Raw genomic sequence first — 19,465 nt, 5'->3', positions numbered from 1 at the left:
AGCATACTATCATTTTCCATAGTTACCTTGAAACTAATGTCGTTATGATCATTAGATGCAAAGTGTTCCCCTATACATCTGTCTGTCATCTGCCCCGTCTTCATTCCCTAATAGGAGATCTAGTGTCACACACTCTCCCTAGTTGGACACCTATGCACTGATGAAGGAAACTTTCCTGAACACGTTTGACAAATTCTTTCCCATCCAACCCTTTTACAGTACAGGAGCCCCAGTCAATATGTCGGAAAATCACCTACGATCACAACCTTATGGTTCTTGCAACAGTCTGTGAACTCTCTACCAATTTGCTCCTCTAAATCCTGTGGATGGTCTATATTATAATTCCTTGTCTATGTTATAATTCCTTGAGCATGGTCAAACCTTACGTGTTCCTCAGTTCTACCCAGAAATCCTCACTAGGCAAGCCCTTCAGTCTGTCTTGATTGAGCACTGTCATGACATTTTCCTTGACTAGTAATGACACCCTCCCCTTTTAATCCCTTTGGCTCTATCACGTCTAAACAACAGAATCCCAGAACAGTCAGCTGCTAGTCCTGCCTATTCTGCAACTAAGTCTCATTAATGGCTACAATGTCAGAATTCCATGTGCTGATCCATGCCCTATCTGCATTTCCTACAATACTTTACATTGAAATATAAGCCGCTCTGAACATTAATCCCACCATGCTCAATCTTTTGGTTCCTGACTTTGTAGGTTGGCTTAGCAGCATCTTTCTCCATAACCACTCCACTATCTGTTCTGGCACTCTGGTTCTCATCCCCCTGCAACTCTAATTTAACCCCCTCACCATCATGCAGCACCAGCAAACGTTCCCACTAGTATATAAGTCCCCCTTCAGTTAGGTGCAAACCATTCTTCTGTATAGGTCCCACCTTCCCTGGAAGAGAGCCCAATGATCCAAGAATTTAAAGCCTTCCTCCTGTACCAACTCTTTAGTGACATGTTATGGTCTTCCTAATTCTGACCTCACAAGGACATGGGACAGCTAGTGATCCTGAGATCATAACTCTGAAGGTCCGGTCTTTTAACTTAGCACCTAGCTCCCTGAACTCACTTTGCAGCTCCTCGTTACCTATCTCACACTTGTCATTCACATGTCATCGGTACTGATGTGGACCACAACCTCTGACAGCTCACCCTCCCACTTAAGAATGCTGATATCCCTGACCCTGGTATAGACGAGGCAACAAACCATCCCGAGAATCTCATTCTCATCCACAGAACCTCCTTTCTGTTCTGCTAACCAACGAATCTCCTATCACTACAGCTTGCCTCGACTCCCCCTTTCCCTACTGAGCTACAGAACCAAATTCAGTGCCAGAGAGCTTACCGTTGTATCTTTCCTCTGCTAGTTCATCCTACTTTAAACCTCATTTCTTTTTATTGGTCCTTGCCAAGTATCTGATTATGCGCAATCTAATGTGCCGACTGCCCCGCTCAGTTCTTTTAGAGTCTCTCCCTCTATACAATTCAGTTTCCTTGGCACTGTGACGTACAGAAATGTGCCTACTGTCCTCACTTGCTTCTTCTAAACTCACTCTCCTATGGAATCTGGTATATATTTTTATATGGTGAATATTTCCTTTCAAATTATTTTTGCATTCTTATTCAGTATTGAAACTGAGAAGTGGATCTCCTAACCATTGACAGGTTTGAAATTCAAAATGAGGATTTTCCTTGCAAGTCCTTATGGTCAAGAATGTTAAACATGCTACACCTATTACTGTCAGCACCTTGCATTCTGCCTCAGAAATTCATTCCAAGTAACACATTACAAAGCAGCTATATAGTAAGTTTAACGTGACCAACTGGCAGTGGATTTCTAGGCATTAAAATCATAAGGTTTTGTGACTTCTGTGCTCTTGAATCTATTTCTCTAATAAATGTAGTACCAATGGACATAAGGAAACCTTAAGTGTGATGGAAGTTGCAGATTTCCTTGATTTGTTCCAAAACTATTTGCTTTTGTTTGCACTTCAAATTATTGCCAAGCCCCAAATGGATATTCCACTTTAGTACCAATATTTATAGTATTTAAAGCAGAGGTTGATAGGTTCTTGATTAGTAAGGGCATCAAAGGTTATGGAGCAAAGGCAGAGTAGACCTGATGGTCCAAATGTCTCAATTCTGCTCCTGTCTTACATTCTGTTTAAAACTAAAAATTTATGTTTTGCATTAAGATTCTAGCATCCCATAATCTTAACAGTAAGCTCTGTTTCTTTTGTGACTTTGTTTCTGCTTGTTTCAGAAGAATCATGTGGATGATACTCAAAAATATGGTTCTATACTTTGTAATTTCATTGGATGATCTTTTCTTTGTCTTTTTACTTGTAGGGCGCCAATGCCTCTGCTTTGGAAAAAGAGATTGGGCCAGAACAGTTTCCTGTAAATGAACATTACTTTGGCTTGGTCAATGTGAGTTGCTCCTAATTTCTCTGGGGCTCTTGAAACTAATTTCTATACATAATTAAATTATTATTTTTTCAGTTTTGATTTCTTTGAATGTATTAGAAGTATATGGAAACTGAAATGACTATAGAATGTATATGGAATAGAAACAAGCTAATAAAATTAGAAACATGGCAAATTAAACACTCAGTTTCAACGATACCTGGAACTTTCCAACTAATTATGCCTCCAATGTGGAAACTACCACAGAAGAATGGGATGTTCAGCCAAATCAGTTTATGTTGCTGTTTATTCTCCTAGAAGCCTTAATGCTATCCTTTCAGCTGTCTGTGAGTCATTATGTGCAGCTTTCAAAAAAAGAAATGGAAGCAAACAGAAATGTTCCATAGCAGTAGTCTGAAATTGCAATTCTCCATCTGTGGTCTTTGAAAGTGAAGAGTTTGGAAGAGCATCAGACAGAAAGAGGAGAAAAGTAATCTAACCCCCCAATGGTGTCATCCACAGATTGTTCTAGAAATCTAAGAAACCTCTGATAAGAATACAGTGATTTGCCAAATTTCCTGAGGTGATCTTCTGTAAAATAGGAACTGTTCCCTAGCGAAGTTATCCTAATTCTGACCTACAGTTCATTATTTACTCTTGTATTAATCCTTTGTCTAGTATGAATTTAAGTATATCACTGGGGAAGGGCAAATTAGGCCCACATGCTCTGGATGGAAAAGATGGTTTACTATATAGTCATTTTGGCCACGAGAGAACTTGAAACAGTAACTAGTCAAAGTAATAATAGACTTCAAAGATACTCAACGGTTAATTTTTCCATTTAAAAAAAACTAAAGCTCTTCAAGGATGACAATCCAGTACTACGTGCCTAACTTTGTTTTACTACTAAACTGTGGTTAAAAATGTTCTCATTATATCTACTAATACCAAATCATACATTTTTGTATAAAGTCAGCATTGCTAATCTGCTTCATATCCTATTGTTCTGGAATTCAGTAATCTGAACCAATTGAGGTAATACAGCCTGAAAGAGACTTTAATTCATTAACAATGAAAGAGTTGGATATTATATGACATTTCTTATTGTGTATTTGTTTTTTTTTTATATATCGTCTTAGTTCGGCAATACTTGCTATTGCAATTCTGTTTTACAAGCACTTTACTTCTGTCGGCCATTTCGGGAAAAGGTTCTGGCTTATAAGGTGCAGCCCAGGAAGAAAGAAAGTCTGCTTACTTGCCTCTCTGACCTCTTCAATAGCATAGCAACACAGAAAAAAAAAGTTGGTGTAATACCACCAAAGAAATTCATATCAAGATTAAGAAAGGAAAATGGTAATGTAAACATTTCCAACTATTTAAGTTTGTAAAGCACCTAAACTTTTGACATTATTATTGTCTGGTTTAAAACTATACCCAGATTAAGTTGGAGTGAATGTGAGGGTACAGTGAAAATATATCAATGTACATTTTCAAATTTGGAATGGATAATGATCAATAATTCATGTGAATTCTATTGTATTTACATCAGTGTAGTGTCTTGTGTGTCTCAGACATAATTTGTTTCTTTACTTCAAAGTTACTGTCTTTTTGAATAATGGGACAGCTGGAAAATACAATGTAACTTGTTTTTATTTTGCATTGATGCCATAGTATTGATTAGTAAATAAAAAGGTGGGTGTAGAAGGTAGGATAAAGGACAGAAGTTATTTTAAAGAAGCTTTACATTGCTTGTGAAAATATAACTAATTCTCCCTTTGCTGTAGAGTGTGTATACTCTATTAACAAGTGGTGCATCATTTGAATAAGTAACACAATAGTGGCACCGACAGTGCACTTTGATTGGACATGAGTAAAGTGCTGTTGGATTCACTTTTCCTACCTGAGGCTAAAAAGAAAATTCTGAGAATGCTATTAAGAAAATTAATGCTTCGTTTAATTACAGAGGCATGTTTGTTCAGAGATGTTAAGTTTTCTTTTGTATTTCCAGAGTTGTTTGATAATTATATGCAACAAGATGCACATGAGTTCCTGAACTACCTTTTAAACACAATCGCTGATCTATTACAAGAGGAAAAGAAACAGGAGAAACAGAATGGTAAGATACAGAATGGTAACTTGGAAAGCGAGGAGAGTGATAAAATGGAACCAACCTGGGTACATGAAATATTTCAAGGAACACTAACAAATGAAACAAGGTGTCTTAACTGCGAAACGGTAAGTTTTAAAGTGATAGTGATATAATTTGCATGTTACTGCATCCTGGATTTATTAACTGTACTGAAGAAGGAGGGACTTTAATTTTGCAATTATGTGCTTTCCTCAGTGCCAGATGTGTCTCAATTACACTGGGAATTTATATCTTTGGCAGTTTATTAATGACATGGAGGTCTGCAAAATTTTAGTGCCTCACAATTGCTGCATATAGGAAGTTGCCACTCGTTACATTCTGGAAGGTCATTTTAAAGTGGAACTGCAACACCATCAAAGCAGTTATTTACATTAGAGGGTTATTTCTAGCAGTACTTCAGCCACTAGAGACACTCTTTTTAAAAACACGATATAATTAAATGAGGCTATGTTCACAATTGAGAGCTACACTGAAAGACAACATGATCTTACTAATCAGTTTCTCATTTAGAGTATAATGCAATGAGTCAAATTCTGATCATAAAAGGTAACACTCAGACATTGGAGGCTGTAAGTTCATGAGTTTGATGCTATAATAAGAAATGATTGAAAACAGTATATGTGAGGCAATAAATGATCTCATTGTTTGGGAAATGTGGAAGTTGTTTTATTTGTTTGTGGAAATGATCAGAATGATGAATGAAGGTTAACAGTTAATGCTGGAGTCAGGGAGTATCTGTGAAGAGAACAAAAAGGTCATTGGCCATCATCAGAACCAAAAGATATCAGAGGTGAATAACATTTTTGTTTTACAGCTGCAGAGCCAGGGGAAAGAAGTCTATTTACCATGCATATGTAAAAATTAATTTGCTACATGCTTAATTGAGAGTGGGGGGTGGTTGTGATGATAAGTAAAACATACATGGGACAATAGAATAATTTAAAATATTTTTCTATGATGTGTTATGAATATCTTGATTTTTGGGAAATAGGTTATAAAAGAAACTGGAAAAATGGCTGTGCAGGTTCCATGATCCATGGAGACACAAGACTACAGTTGCTGAAATCTGGAGCAATCAGCAAAAAGCCAGAGGAGAGTGATTCTATTTTATTCTCCTCACCGTCCCATGAGCTTCAAACTGGATTCTGCCACTGATTCACATGCTGGCTAATTTACAGTGGCCAATTACCTACCAACACATGTGTCCTTAGGAAATGGGAGGAAACCAGAACACTACAGGAAATCTATGTTGCAAAGGGGGATCTCCAGACAAACAGTACCGAAAGTCAGAATTGGGTTGCACCACTCTGCTGCCTTTTGGCTTGTGCTGACAAGCTGAAACTCATTAAGTTCTATTTCCCATTCTCTTTCAACTCTCCAGGTTCACGATAAACTGCTCTACTCCCCTATGAGAAAACTACATGTTTTTTCCCTGATTTGAATAATTAACTGTCCTAATACCAGTATCATTTGCAGCTCACCCCTTTAAATATGAGTTTCAATTAACCTTTGTGCACACTGCTGTCTAGGGTGACAAACTTTCCTTCCTAATCTTGGGCACTGTGCTACTCCCAGGTATTGCCTTTTAACTTTTCAGCTGGTTGGGGATGTTTGCTTTGTATATAATGCCTGTCTTGTTAATTCCTCTCATTCCTACATCACCCTCCTAAGGAAAATAAATTATGGGAGAGAATTACAATTAGCATACTCTTTTAAGTAAGTTGTTTGTTTTCTACACAGGTTAGTAGCAAAGATGAAGATTTTTTGGACCTTTCGGTTGATGTAGAACAAAACACATCAATAACTCATTGTTTAAGGTATGTTGGTGTGACAAAGTTTGATAAGGATATTATTAATTTGACTTACGTACAAATCAAAAAGTGACATATGGAAGTTATATTTATTGTTTTATTTTCTGTAATCCTAGAGTGATAATTAGTATTTTTTAACATCGATTTTTCAGAGTTGTATTTCATTTGAGTTGAACTGTTTACAGTTTGAATAATTTGAGTATGAATGGTTTGTCAATGCAGCTGATTCAAAGGAAGATAAAATAATGACCATTAGTAGACCATTGACAGTTCACATTAAAAACATCTTAAAGGATGGAATAAATTCGAAGAAAGTAAGAGAGAAGTTTAAATATTCAGCAACAAAAGCAATTTCAAATTATATTACTATAGAATGCAAAAAGAAATAATACATTCAAACATAAAAAATTCAAAGGGAATGGGATAGAGCTATAAAAAAGTGAAAGATGATCATTCTGGTCATACTAGCAATCAAAGTTGTCATATTCTTGTCATTGTCATATTCTTATAGTTTTTATGAAAGAAGATAAAGAAACAAACACTTCACCATGAGGTCAAGTTAAAGCTCCTGCTGATACATTTGGGATGTAGAGGGAGATAATGTTTGACAAGCTGGCAATCTTAAAGGATAAAGCTCCAAATATGAATGTTGTGGAATCACACACATACAATGCATACTCAAGGAAACTGAGTAGGCAGTAACAAAAGCATCAGAAGAGGTGGGACCAAAATTGTGAACTATGTATCAATCATCTTTGTCAATGAAGGGAAAGATCCTGAAATCTACGTTAAAATGATTGTCAGGTATCTTGAATTAGCATGAATCTCAAAATATTGCCATTTGTTTTAAGTAACTAGCCAGAATTCTTTGAAGGTATAACAGGAAAAATATTCAAGATCATGTCCCATGCTCAAATTTATAAAAGGCTTTTATGGTAATCTCATGACAAAGAGGTCATGCGATCAAAATAAAAAATGAAGTAGGTACAAATTGACTCATATAAAGTGCAAAGTAAAGACAAAGGATGTTTTTCAGACTGAGGGAAGTTATTCCACAAGCATCTTTGCAGAGACCACTGTCTTTGACTTGGAAATGGCATATGATTTGTCACTGGAGAAGAATACAACTTAACAGAAAGAAAATGCAAACCAGCATTTGGTAACAAATAATAGATAAATTTGAGGTGACACATTTTGCTATAAAAATAATTATGTATTCTCTATTTTAAAGTCTCATAGCTAGGGACAGAGTAAAGTTTTAGAAGCCACATCACACATTTAAAGAGCAATATAAAATGTGGATAAAGTACTAAGATATATCTCTGTAGTTCAAAGTATTCACTTCATGTTTAATCAGTGGAGGATTTTATTTATTTATTTAGCGATACAGTGTGGAGTTGGTTCTTCCAGCCCTTTGAGCCACGCTGCCCCAGCAACTCCCAACAAATCCAATTTAACCCTAACCTAATCCCAGGACAATTTACACTGACCAATTAACTTAACTGGTACATTTTTGGGCTGTGGGAGAAAACTGGAGGACACAGAGAAAACCCACGCATTCCACAAAGACTCATTACAGAACGGCGCTGGGATTGAACTCCGAGCTCAGGAGCTGCAATAGTATCACGCTAACTGCTATGCTACCATGGCATTCACCGAATTATGCTCAAGCTAGTCCTAAGTGTGTGGCAGCTCTGATCTTAATATTCTAAGAAAGATATCAATGCATTGTAGGGAGTGAAAATAATATTTGTAAGAATGATTGAAAGAACTGAAAGTTTGCTATCAGAAATGATTGAACAGTTCGGATCTTCTAGGTAGAAAAGATGTAATAGCAGTCTACAAAATTATTTGCAAGTTCCACTTGTGCAAACATTATAAACTAAGAGTCAAACAAATAATATAACCAGTTCTGTGAGAAATTTCTTAACTCACTGATTTTAAATATCAATCTCATTATCGCAGGAAGTACTGAAAGCAATGGCTAAGATACTTTCAAAAGAAAGGGATTGAAGTAGTTGGAATGGGTGGTGTCTGGCACAGAGTTTAAACACAACACAGACAATTTTTGTCAAATGCTTGTTTTGTGTGTGTATTGTATATTTTTATGCAAGAATGATCTGAGTTTATCTTTTCCCTCCTTTGCTGTAGTCTTCTGCTTTTTCACTCCATATAAAGTTAACAAATTTTTGTTAATTTAGTGACAATTCTGCTTAGACTACATTCCGAGTTCTAGCAAACTTTATATTCCCTGTTGAATAAAGAAGTATCGGTATATTATTTGATGATTGTGTTCTTTCTATTTCATTGCTTTCAGGACTTACCAAAAATTGCTAAATTTTGTCATAATCTTGTTGTGTTGTCATATTCTTATATTTGAGATATATAAATTTTGTGCTTAAAGTTATAAAGGTTTTTAATCACTGATAATCTAAATCTGAACAATAGGAAAAATAATAGGAACATAGAAAATTTTTGTATATGCAGAAGATCCAACTCATGAATTTTACGCCAGTTAAACTTATGACATGTTATTTATATCACTTGTTCACCTACTTTGAGGAATGCAACATGCCTTTCTATGTATCTGCTTGTGAAAAAAACAAATGTGATACAATTATAGCCTCCATGTTCCTCAAACCTTTTCCAACAATTCTTGATCCAGCCCTCTTATAAAATAAATATTCTTTGACCCCAATTTCATTGTCTTTTCTGGGAATCCACCTATCCTGTATGCTGTTGAAGAGAAAAAAAATCCTCTTGAATTCCAACTTGAAGTTTATGATCTTTAGACCTTTCAAGAAGCAACTTGTGTATGTACCTATTTATTTTTAATCCTTGGTAATGCTATTGCTAGCAGTTTGTTAATAACCTTGCTTGAAAATAACTTTATTTTGGTTATATTCACTTTTTGTTCTATTCATTCAAGAGATGTGAGGATAACTGGAAAGGGTTATTGTCCTTCCCAAAAAGCCTGAGAAGGTGCTGATGAGCTGCCACCTTGAACTGCTGCAGGTAATTTTGTGAAGGTTCTCGCACAACGATGCTAGGTAGGATATACTCCATCGGCTATCCTGGATAGAACTTGTTGCTCAGACTTGCTACACTGCATATCGGACTTCCATTTTCCAGATGGGGAAGACCAAAGGAGCTGATGCTCCACATCTGAGAGTATACTACCCAGAGGAACTATGATGCCCTATAATAACCTCCATCTTCATGCCAGGTGGTTCAATGTTGCCAAGATTTTGGACTGTTTATAAATGGCTCCAATATTTAGAGATGATTTAAATTATTTAATAATAAAAATAATTACACTAGTATGATTAATTTAATTCAGGTCCCCTTAAAATACAAACAAGTAATTAAAAGCAAAAAAGGAAAATAACTCATATGGTATCTTTTTCTACATGGTTCAAATATATGGTGTCATTAAATTGCCTAACATGTTCAAAGTAAATTTATTATCAAAGTATCTAACAGTATGTATCACCATGTACAATGCTGAGATCATTTTCTTGTGGGCAAATGCAAGAAACACAATATAATCAATGAAAGTCCACATCTAAAAGTACAGACAACACTCACCGTACAAAAAAACACAATCTCTGCAAATACAAAAGAAAGTGAAGGCAAGAAAAGTAATAATAAAAAATAAATAAGCATTAAATATCAAAAACATGAAATGAAGAGTCGTTGAAGGTGAGTCCCTCGATTGTGAAAACAGTTCAGTGATGGGGAAACTGAAGCTGAGTGAAGTTATTCCTTTTGGTTCAAGAGTCTGATGGTTGAGGGGTAATAACCGTTCCTGAATCTGGTAGTGTTGTTCCTGAGGCTTCTGTACCTTCTTCCTGATGGGGTAGCGAGAATAGAGCATAGCCTAGATGGTGGAGGTCTTTGATGTGGATACTGCTTTCCTGCAACAGTGTTCTGTTTAGCTGTGCTCAGTGGTGAGGAGGGCTTTACCCATGATGGACTGGGCCCTGCCCACTATTTTTTGTAGGCTTTTCCATACAAGGTCATACCAGGCTGAGATGCAACCAGTTAATCTACTCTCCACCACACACCTATAAAAGTTCATCAAAATATTAGATGATGTGCTGTATCTTCGCAAACTACAAAGAAAATAGAGGTGTTGACACGCTTTCTTTGTAATGGCACTTACCCTAAATGTGAGTAGCGAGAAGTCAGACATGCTGACCAACATGGACTTCTTTGTTTGCCACAGGGTGCCCAAGTATGCTAAGTCCTAAGCATATGAGTTAGCATAATGCAGCCTATTGAAGAACTTGCAATTTACAGTATATCCAAGTAGACTTGGAAGATAACTTGTGAATAGTGTATCTCCCATTTACCTGTCATCCTTGTCCTCTTAAAGTGATAGGGATTGTACATTTGTCAAGCACTACTGAAGAGATCCTAATGAGTCAGTACATGATTTGTTTCTTTTATTGAGATGCATTGTGGAATCAGTACTTCGAGCCACACTGCCCTGCAATGCCTGATTTAGCCATAGCCAGACAGGACAATTTGCAATGACCAATTAACCTACTAACTGGTATGTCTTTAAACTATGTAAGGAAACCAGAGCATCCAGTGATATTCCGCACATTCTATGGGGAGGACTTACAGAGTCCTTATAGATGACATCAGAATTGAACCCCTAACACCCGACACTACAAACTGTAATACTGTTGCACTAACTGCAACTGCTACACTGTGGCACCCTTGTAGGAGTTTCTGTATTACATTTCGCATTTGGTACACAATGCAACTTCGGTAGTGCCATTGTTGAAGAAGCAAGTACTTAAGACGGGCAGTGTGCCCGACAAGTAGCCGCTTCAAGCAAATTCTTCTTTGAGTTTCATTGAGATCTGTGTCCAGGCAAATGGAAAATTTTCCGTTGGATGTAGATAGTTTCAAAATATAGGGCAGTGCAGGTGAAGCTTGCTTATGTTTTTCGTCATTGCTGCCAAACCTATCCAATTTTATTTACCCTAGATGTTAATGCCACAGATTAGCAAAGAATGATGGTTGGACAATGATCGTTGTCTGACAGGTACAGCTGCAAGAAAAAGATACTGAACCCTTTGCAATTACGTGCTTTTCTGCATTAATTACTCATAAAATGTATTCTGATCTTCATTTAAGTCACAATAATAGACGAGCACAATCTGCCTAAAGCGATAACGTACAGGCAAATATATTATTTCTCATCAATACTGAGTACATCACTTAAACAATTCAAAAAAGTATGTGAACTTCTGGGGTAATGCCTTCTACAAAAGCTATTTGGAGTTAGGTATTGCAATCAATTAGATGGGATTGGAGGTGTGGGTTGTAGAGGTGCCCTGCTCTATAAAATAGGCACACAAAGTCAGGTTATTGACAGAGCCCACTCTTCTTAAAAAAGATCTGTTTATGTGCACCATGCCTTGATCAAAACAACTTTCAGAGGACCTTAGAAGAAGAATTGTAGAGATGCACGAAGCTGGAAAAGGCTGTAAAAGCATTTGTAAAGACCTGAGTGTTTATCAGTCCACAGTAAGAGAATTTGTCTGCAAATGGAAGAAATTCAGTACTCTCCCTAGGAGTGGGTGTCCTGCAAAGATCACACCAAGAGCACAACATGCAATGCTGAAGGAGGTGAAAAGAACCCATGGGTAACAACAAGAAAACTGCAGAGATCTCTAGAACTTGCTAAAATTTTGTGTCCACTATAAGAAAAAAACTGAGCAAGTATGGTTTTTGTGGAAGGACACCACGAGGAAACCACTGCTCTCCAAAAGAAACATTACTGATCATCTCAAGTTTACCAAAGATCACCTGGATGTTCCACAACATATCTGAGACAACATTCTGTGGACAGATGAGACAAAAGTTGACTTGTATGGCAGAAGAGCACTTCTTGCTATGTTTGGAGGAAAATGGGCATTGCACACCAACACCAAAACTACATCCCAACTGTAAAGCATGGTGGAAGGAGCATCATACTTTGGGGTTCCTTTGCTGCTTCAGGGCCTGGACAGCTTGTAATTGTTGATGGAACAGTGAATTCAAAATGGTAGCAAGGCATTTTTCAGGATGAATTTCATCAACTGAAACTTAATAGAAGTTGATGATGCAACAAGACCATGATACAAAAGACAAGAGTAAATCAACAACAGAATAGTTTTAAAAAGAAGAAAATTCGTGTTCTGGATTGGCCAAGTCAGAGTCCACACCTTAATCCAATTGAGATGCTTTGGCATGACCTGAAGAGGGCTGCGCATGCAAGGTATCCCAGAAATATTGATGAACTGAAATAGTTTTATAGGGAGGAATGGTCTAAAATTCCTCGTCACTGTTTTGCAAATCTGATCAGCAGTTATAGCACCTGTTTGATGGAGGTTATTGTTGCTGAAGGAGATTTTACCAGTTATTAAATGCAAGAGTTCATATACTTTTTCATCCTGGACCGTGAATAAACAATGTGTTCAGTAATAACATGAAAAATACAATTGCTTGTGTTATTAATTTTGGTAGATTAAATTTGTCTATTATTGTGACTTAGAAAAAAATTAGGCCACGTTTTGTGAGTAATTAATGCAGAAAACCAGGTTATTGCAAAAAGTTCACAAACTTTTTCTTGCCATTTCTTACCAGTTCAAGTCCTAATACAGTCTAAATGTTGCTGCATTCAAGTGTGGTCTGCTTCATTATCTGAGGAGCTGTGAATAAAGTTGAATCATCTGTAATCATCAGCAAACACATTTTGATTGAGAGTGGGTCCTTAACAGAACAGCTAGAGTTAGGCCAAGAATACTGTCCTGAAAAACTCAGACTGTATTGTGATAAGGTTATCTCCAACAAATGCAAATTGTCATGCTCAGATTGTTGGCAAGTAACTGTTGCTTGATAGCTTTTCCTATGGCATCTTCATTCACTTTGATGACTAAGAGTAGCTAGTGAGGAAGTAAATAATCAGGCTGTATTTCTGCTGCTTCTTGTGGACATTGGCATCTAGCAATAAAATGAAAACAGTGTTATTAGCAACAGTTTACAGCTTTGCTAGCAATGTGACTGTTTCTGATGCACCAATCTTCAGCACCATGCTGGGATGTCATCGAGTAGAGAGCGTTTTGTTATAGACTGTACGAAGTTTTTGAGATTTTGTAGAGTAATTGGTATTGTCCACTATAACGATGAGAACATGAGATGAGATGAGGTGGACAGACCACTTCTAGCTGAACTTTATCTTCTCTATTTGCTTGTTGTTCTGTATCATTATTGTGGGTGGGATATTTTTGGAGCATCCTTCCCCCGAAAATGGTGGACTAGATGGTTGATTAGATGTAGTGGAATTGCAAAGCTTTAATCTGATACATCACTTGTCAGATGATGGAATAGGTTTTTTTCCTGGACCGTTTTGCGTCAATCTGCTTTGTAGCTTCAATAGGATGGTGCCTTACTTTTATTTTGCTCTTTTTTTTTACATTTATAATTGAGCTAGAGTTGTCCTTGATTCATCAACTGGAGAAGGATGGTATTGGTAATTAGCAGAATGGTTATTTGCCAATGTTTGACCTGCTGTCATGAGACTTATAGGTTTCAGGAATCAATGTTGAAGATCTCAGGTCCAGGCCATTGCTTCTGCTTGCTGGCCTTTCTCCTGCTTGGGGACATAACGACAGCTGACAGTGGAGGATTCTGAGACATTGGCTGAAAGACACAATATTGTGATTTCAACAAGCAATCTACTGGAGGATCTCAATGAATCGAGCAGCATCTCTGCAGCAGACCTGATGCAAGGTTTCAACTCAAAACATTGACAAATCCTCCGCCCCCACCCCCACACCTCTCAAAGGTAGTGCTTGGCCCACTGAGTTGCAAGAGCAAATTGTTGCTCTAGATTGCGTCATCTGCAGTCTCTTGTAGCTTCAGTATTAGAGTGTGACTGTCACATAAACCAGCAGCCTGATTTTGGCATACAGTATATCTGTTTGTTGCTTTGAGTTGACTGGATGGGTTAAATAGAATGGTTGGCAGATTGGGTGCACATAGGATATATTTTTTAATTAATACACAACACCCCACAATATGAATTGATGCCATGGATATCAGATGTATATCAATTAAGTAATGGCCTTCCTTGAGCCAAAATAAAGTTCTGGTTACTGTTCAGGTTATCCTCATTTTCTCTAATTAATTTCATTTTCAGTTATTTTAAACTGCAAACATTAACTATTGGGAGTAATGTTTAGACAATGGATAATATCCATATTTTGTGAAGATTTTTCAGAAACAACTGTTTTGCAGACTTTCTGTTACCCATCCTGATCACTATGTTCATAAGGAGGAGTATAATTTGGAGTTCAGGTTGAAGGTAATATTTATCGGTTGATGTCGTGCAGTTGTAGTAGGTGGTTGGAAGAAGTTAAGAAGCTCCATTCTATCAGATCTTTCCAGGTCTTTTTGAATTGTAGCTCTGTTTATAAATTCCATCAACAATCTTGGGCAACTTCTTATATTTCCTTTCTGTTGCTTGCAGTACGGTTTGGTTCCACAGAGATGGTCTCTGCTACTATCTCCTAGATTGTGTTGCTGATCAGCCTCATGTCACATGTTTCATTGTCAGATTGATTTGCCATTCTTGTGTCAAACCTGCTTTTTCTCATCCTCCTATCAACTTCCATTTGGCCTTTTTTTGACATCCTAAGCTCTGTCTTTAATACTTGTACTAAAAGTTTCTAAGTTTTGTTTTCTGAAATCGGAGCAGAGAATTTTGTCTATATCACTTTGACATTTTTATGTTTCCTAATGATTTTAGATAATTTATGTTTAATTTTTTATTTTAGAAGAGTCTATCTACTGTGTTAAGGCAGGATTGATTAGATACTAGTCAAACCAAAATGTTTAAATTTGAGTTGGGTCATTTTTAGTGCTACAGTTGGCCTAAACAAACAAGGTGTAGGAGGATTTCAGTGGATCAGGCAACATCAGTAAGGCAAATTAGATAGAAAACGTTTCAATATGCGGCCCTTCATCTAGACTGTCCACTTCCCTCCACAGATGCTGCTGGACCTGCTAAATTCTTCCAGTATCTTGTTTATGCTTAATATTCCATTGTTTGGATTCTATCTCAAAGCAGTTTTTGTAAACATTGGGCTTTATCAGTTGCTGTCTAATGAATCAAGCTTTTGTTTAAGAAAATTGTATGAAGAATGAGATTAGGTTCATGTAACGTTTACGATAAATCTTTTGTGAGGAATAATAGTTTGTCCGATATACTGGATAAATGTTAATACTATCAACTTCCTTTGAATATGTAGTAAAATTTGCCACGCTCAGTAGATACATGTGTCATGTTTGTTAATAGCCTCATTTAATAAATGGGGTGCTTTGATTTGACTGCTGCAGTTGTTGCCAGAATAAATAAATGGATTTTGAACTTAAAATTAAACGTAGTTTGGAAAGAGAAAAAGCTGCTGGATTGAGGTTGTGCTGTCCAACAATGGATCATTAACTGCACTTAATACATTTTTAACACTGTCATCTGTGGACAGGACCTAAACAAAATAAAATTACAATTTACATAGCAAATAATAAATCTAGCACAAAATTCAAGGAAGACTTGGCATTTATGTTTCTGTTTTGTGGCTATATATTGGTCTTGAAATAAATTAGAAAGTTTTTAAAACTTTGTAGCTTTTATCCCAGATCAGTGTCTGTTTTTCAAGACAGGAAATGTGTGGTTAGTTCTAAAGCTGTTGGAGGTCAAGTTTCCACATGGAGAGAAGTAGTTAATCAATTTCAAACTCTCTTTGAGGAAAAGAGAAGTATTTTTATAAAATATTGCATTGCGTGTTGAGATCAGTTCAGTAAACTTAGAAGTACCATTTCCATTATGGTAAGTGAGTGTAATCACATGAATGTTATGGGGTGGGGTGGGGTGGTACTTGTTGGCTAATTAAATCCTGCCTTTTCCAGATAATATACAATTGACTTTATCATGGAGCTAAGCTCAACCAGCAATTAACTTTTACTCAACCTATGGGAAGGTCCAGCTGAAACTCAAAAACTGCCATTACAGTCATGGGAGGCTTACCTACTAAAGCAATTTTTGGTATGTGCTCATCTGTGGAAAAATGACTCTAGTTACCATAAGACCCATAATCATTAACTTTCTTTCTTGATAAGAAGTGAACCTGAAGAAACATAATTGTATCAAAAATATTTCCAAAGTTTTAATTTTTCAAAGTAAATGCTACTTTATTTAATTTTGCTTTAGGAAACAGGACATTTTCTGTGTTTTTCCACTGCTGGGTGCATACCTGTGATAGCAACATCAGGTAAGCTTTTTATTACTGAGATGATGGCAATTCAGTTTCAGTTAAACTGAAGTTCCCCAGTGGTTTGCCATTCTTGAGTAGTCTCTAGATAATACAACAGTGAAAAATTTAGAAGTCTTGGATGTGTCGTGTTCTGAAGAAGAATGTCTGCAAGGTTATTTCTGTATTTTTATTATTTTCCTTCTTGCCTCCTGAAAATAATTTGCAAATGAAAATCATATGGGTTTTTTTGTAAAGGGTGGGAATTGAAGGAATAAACTTCGTATTTCAGCACTATCATCATATCACAGTGAGCATTCATTTGTATCAGTGGATAGCTGAGTGTGGGAGAATATTATTATTGGTTTTGCTCCATTAAAATAGGGACGGCACAGTGGTATAGGTCCATTAACTAGGATTGGAATCTCTTCTCTAGTGATGCACACATAGAGTTTGTACATTCTCCACCCGATTGTAGAGGTTTCCTCGCCATGTACCAAATACACAAAAAAAATTTTAAAAGGAAGATGCCGGTAATCTAGAGGGTAAAAAACAAAATGCTGGAAACATTCGGCAGATCCAGCAGCATCTGTAGAAAGGAAGAGCAACACACACAAAACTGGAGGAACTCAGCAGGCAAGAAATGTTTTAGGTTGAATACCTCTCTTGCAAGTTAAGTTTGGCTGAAGATAGGTATTAATTAAGTCGGAACCTCCCAGAGTGCTAACTCGTTATAATGTCTCAGTTTCTAAAAATAGTTCAAACTGAGGTCACAAGATAGTTTTATTATACCTTAACTCTTATCCTTCATTTGTTATCTATCTTGATTCACTTTCTCTTTGGAACTGAATGAGGGTTTACAACTTATTGATAATTTTTACAACAAGAAAATCAGTATTCTCTTTCTTTTCTCTTCAACAACTTACTTTTCTGAAAAGACAAAATCCATCCACAACTTTAATATTGATCCTAAATGTGTAAAGGCTTTTTGAGCATTCCCTGTCATAGCAATCAAGAAATGTCTGGAGTCTGATGGGGAATTTTACTCTGGTTTTGCATATCATCTCTGTTTTGTCAATCCTAATGTAACAAACTTAATCTTTCCTTTAAACACATATTCCTATATGGTCTTCCTATTTCAATGTCCCTTTCTTGTGCTGAAGTAAACGTTCTTGGCATTCAATTCTACTCAGCTGCTGTAGGAACTACGAACTCTGGAACTAACATCTCAGTTTTTCCAGCCTGTATTATATCGTCCAGGTACTGCAGTGTTATTTACTGCAACAGTTTATCTGTTCTTAACTGGAGTGTGAGATATAAAGAGCTTTATCTGAAGTAGTTTTTTTTTTGAAGACCAGGGAACGGAACAATTAAAAGATGACATTTTTTAAGAGTAAGACATTTTATTTGGAAGTACATTGTACATCAGACAATATCCTGGATTGTGGTGTCTCACTTATTCAGATAATCCTAACAACTCTCGCAGTTGAAGTACATGGGCTTCAATTAGATTCTTGAGAAATTAATTTTAGTAAATCTTATGACTGACTTGTGAAGCACCTACAGCAGCAGTTATACTTAGGGGTTCGATTTCAAAGTGATACTACTTTCATATACAAAGCATATTATACAATTTTCAAAATATTTTGATAAATCCTGATGTTCATTTGTTAATCTTTGATCATCTTTTCTGTTCTTTAGAGGATTCAGTAATACCGAGACATTGTGCAGTGAATATAAGTACTATTGTGAGCAGTGCCGTAGTAAACAAGAAGCACAGAAGAGGTAAGCACTTGAATCTTATAAAACCAAAATATATATGGTCTGATTTATCAAATTTAAGCCTGCTTGCAAAATCTCATTATATTGCTTATACCTTGGATTGTTTCTTACTTTATTTGTACTGTCTCCCTGCACTGTGTCCTAACTCAATTACAACATAATATGAAAGTGATCTTGGTTAATTGTAATTTTTCTTAAACATTAATTTATGGGATTTTGGCATTACCAGCTAAGCCAGCATTTATTGCCCATCCCTAGTTATCCTTGAGAAGGTGGTGATGAGTTGCCTTCTTGAACTGCTGCAGTCCCTGAGGTGTAGGTACACCCACAGTGCTGTTAGGGAGGGAATTCCATGATTTTGACCCAGCGACAATGAAGGAACAATGATTTGTTTCCAAGTCAGGATGGTGAGTGACTTGGAGAGGGATTTCCAAGTGGTGGTGTTCCCAGGTGTCTGCTGTTCTCAACCTTCTAGATGGAGGTGGTTGTGGGTCTGGAAGGTGCTGCCTTAGGAGCTTTGGTGTGTTGTTGCAGTTCATCTTGTAGGTAGTACACACTGCTGCAACTGTTCGTCAATGGTGAATTGTAATAGAGAACTTTAAAATGTATGTTACTATTTTTTCAGATTTATGATCTTTATAAATTGTGAATTTCCAAAATAATAGTATTTCATATTTGCTGCAAGTTGAAATCGGTGCAAACTGTTAGAATAAAATGTTATTCTCCTCTCTTCCTTTTGCAGAATGAGGGTGAAAAAACTACCAATGATACTTGCTTTGCATTTGAAGCGTTTCAAATATATGGATCAACTACATCGATACACTAAACTCTCTTACAGGGTAGTCTTTCCTCTAGAGTTGAGACTCTTCAACACATCGGGTGATGCCACCAATCCAGATCGAATGTATGATCTTGTAGCTGTAGTTGTTCACTGTGGGAGGTAACTTGAAAGCTGTCAAAATTTTCGTAGATAACTCCTGCTACTTAACTGATACATGCA

At 36.6% G+C, this 19,465-nt stretch overlaps 1 protein-coding gene across 3 annotated transcripts in view; it reads left to right on the top strand.

The window, feature by feature from the left end:
* LOC132398021 (ubiquitin carboxyl-terminal hydrolase 12) overlaps window positions 1-19,465 on the top strand; it is a 46,385-nt gene that overhangs the window by 16,312 nt on the left and 10,608 nt on the right. For 2 of the 3 annotated variants that reach the window (XM_059976924.1, XM_059976925.1), the window contains 6 exons: window positions 2,357-2,437; window positions 3,590-3,766; window positions 4,422-4,648; window positions 6,303-6,379; window positions 18,385-18,468; window positions 19,208-19,405. In XM_059976924.1, the coding sequence (XP_059832907.1) occupies window positions 4,439-4,648; window positions 6,303-6,379; window positions 18,385-18,468; window positions 19,208-19,405 (569 nt within the window). In that variant the 5' untranslated portion in view covers window positions 2,357-2,437; window positions 3,590-3,766; window positions 4,422-4,438. Of the gene's footprint in view, window positions 1-2,356; window positions 2,438-3,552; window positions 3,767-4,421; window positions 4,649-6,302; window positions 6,380-18,384; window positions 18,469-19,207; window positions 19,406-19,465 lie in introns of all 3 variants that reach the window. The other variant, XM_059976923.1, reaches the window with a different exon arrangement.

This window comes from Hypanus sabinus, chromosome 8, assembly GCF_030144855.1.
Source record: "Hypanus sabinus isolate sHypSab1 chromosome 8, sHypSab1.hap1, whole genome shotgun sequence".
In the NCBI taxonomy this organism is placed as follows: domain Eukaryota; kingdom Metazoa; phylum Chordata; class Chondrichthyes; order Myliobatiformes; family Dasyatidae; genus Hypanus; species Hypanus sabinus.
This window is presented reverse-complemented; position numbering and strand designations above follow the sequence as displayed.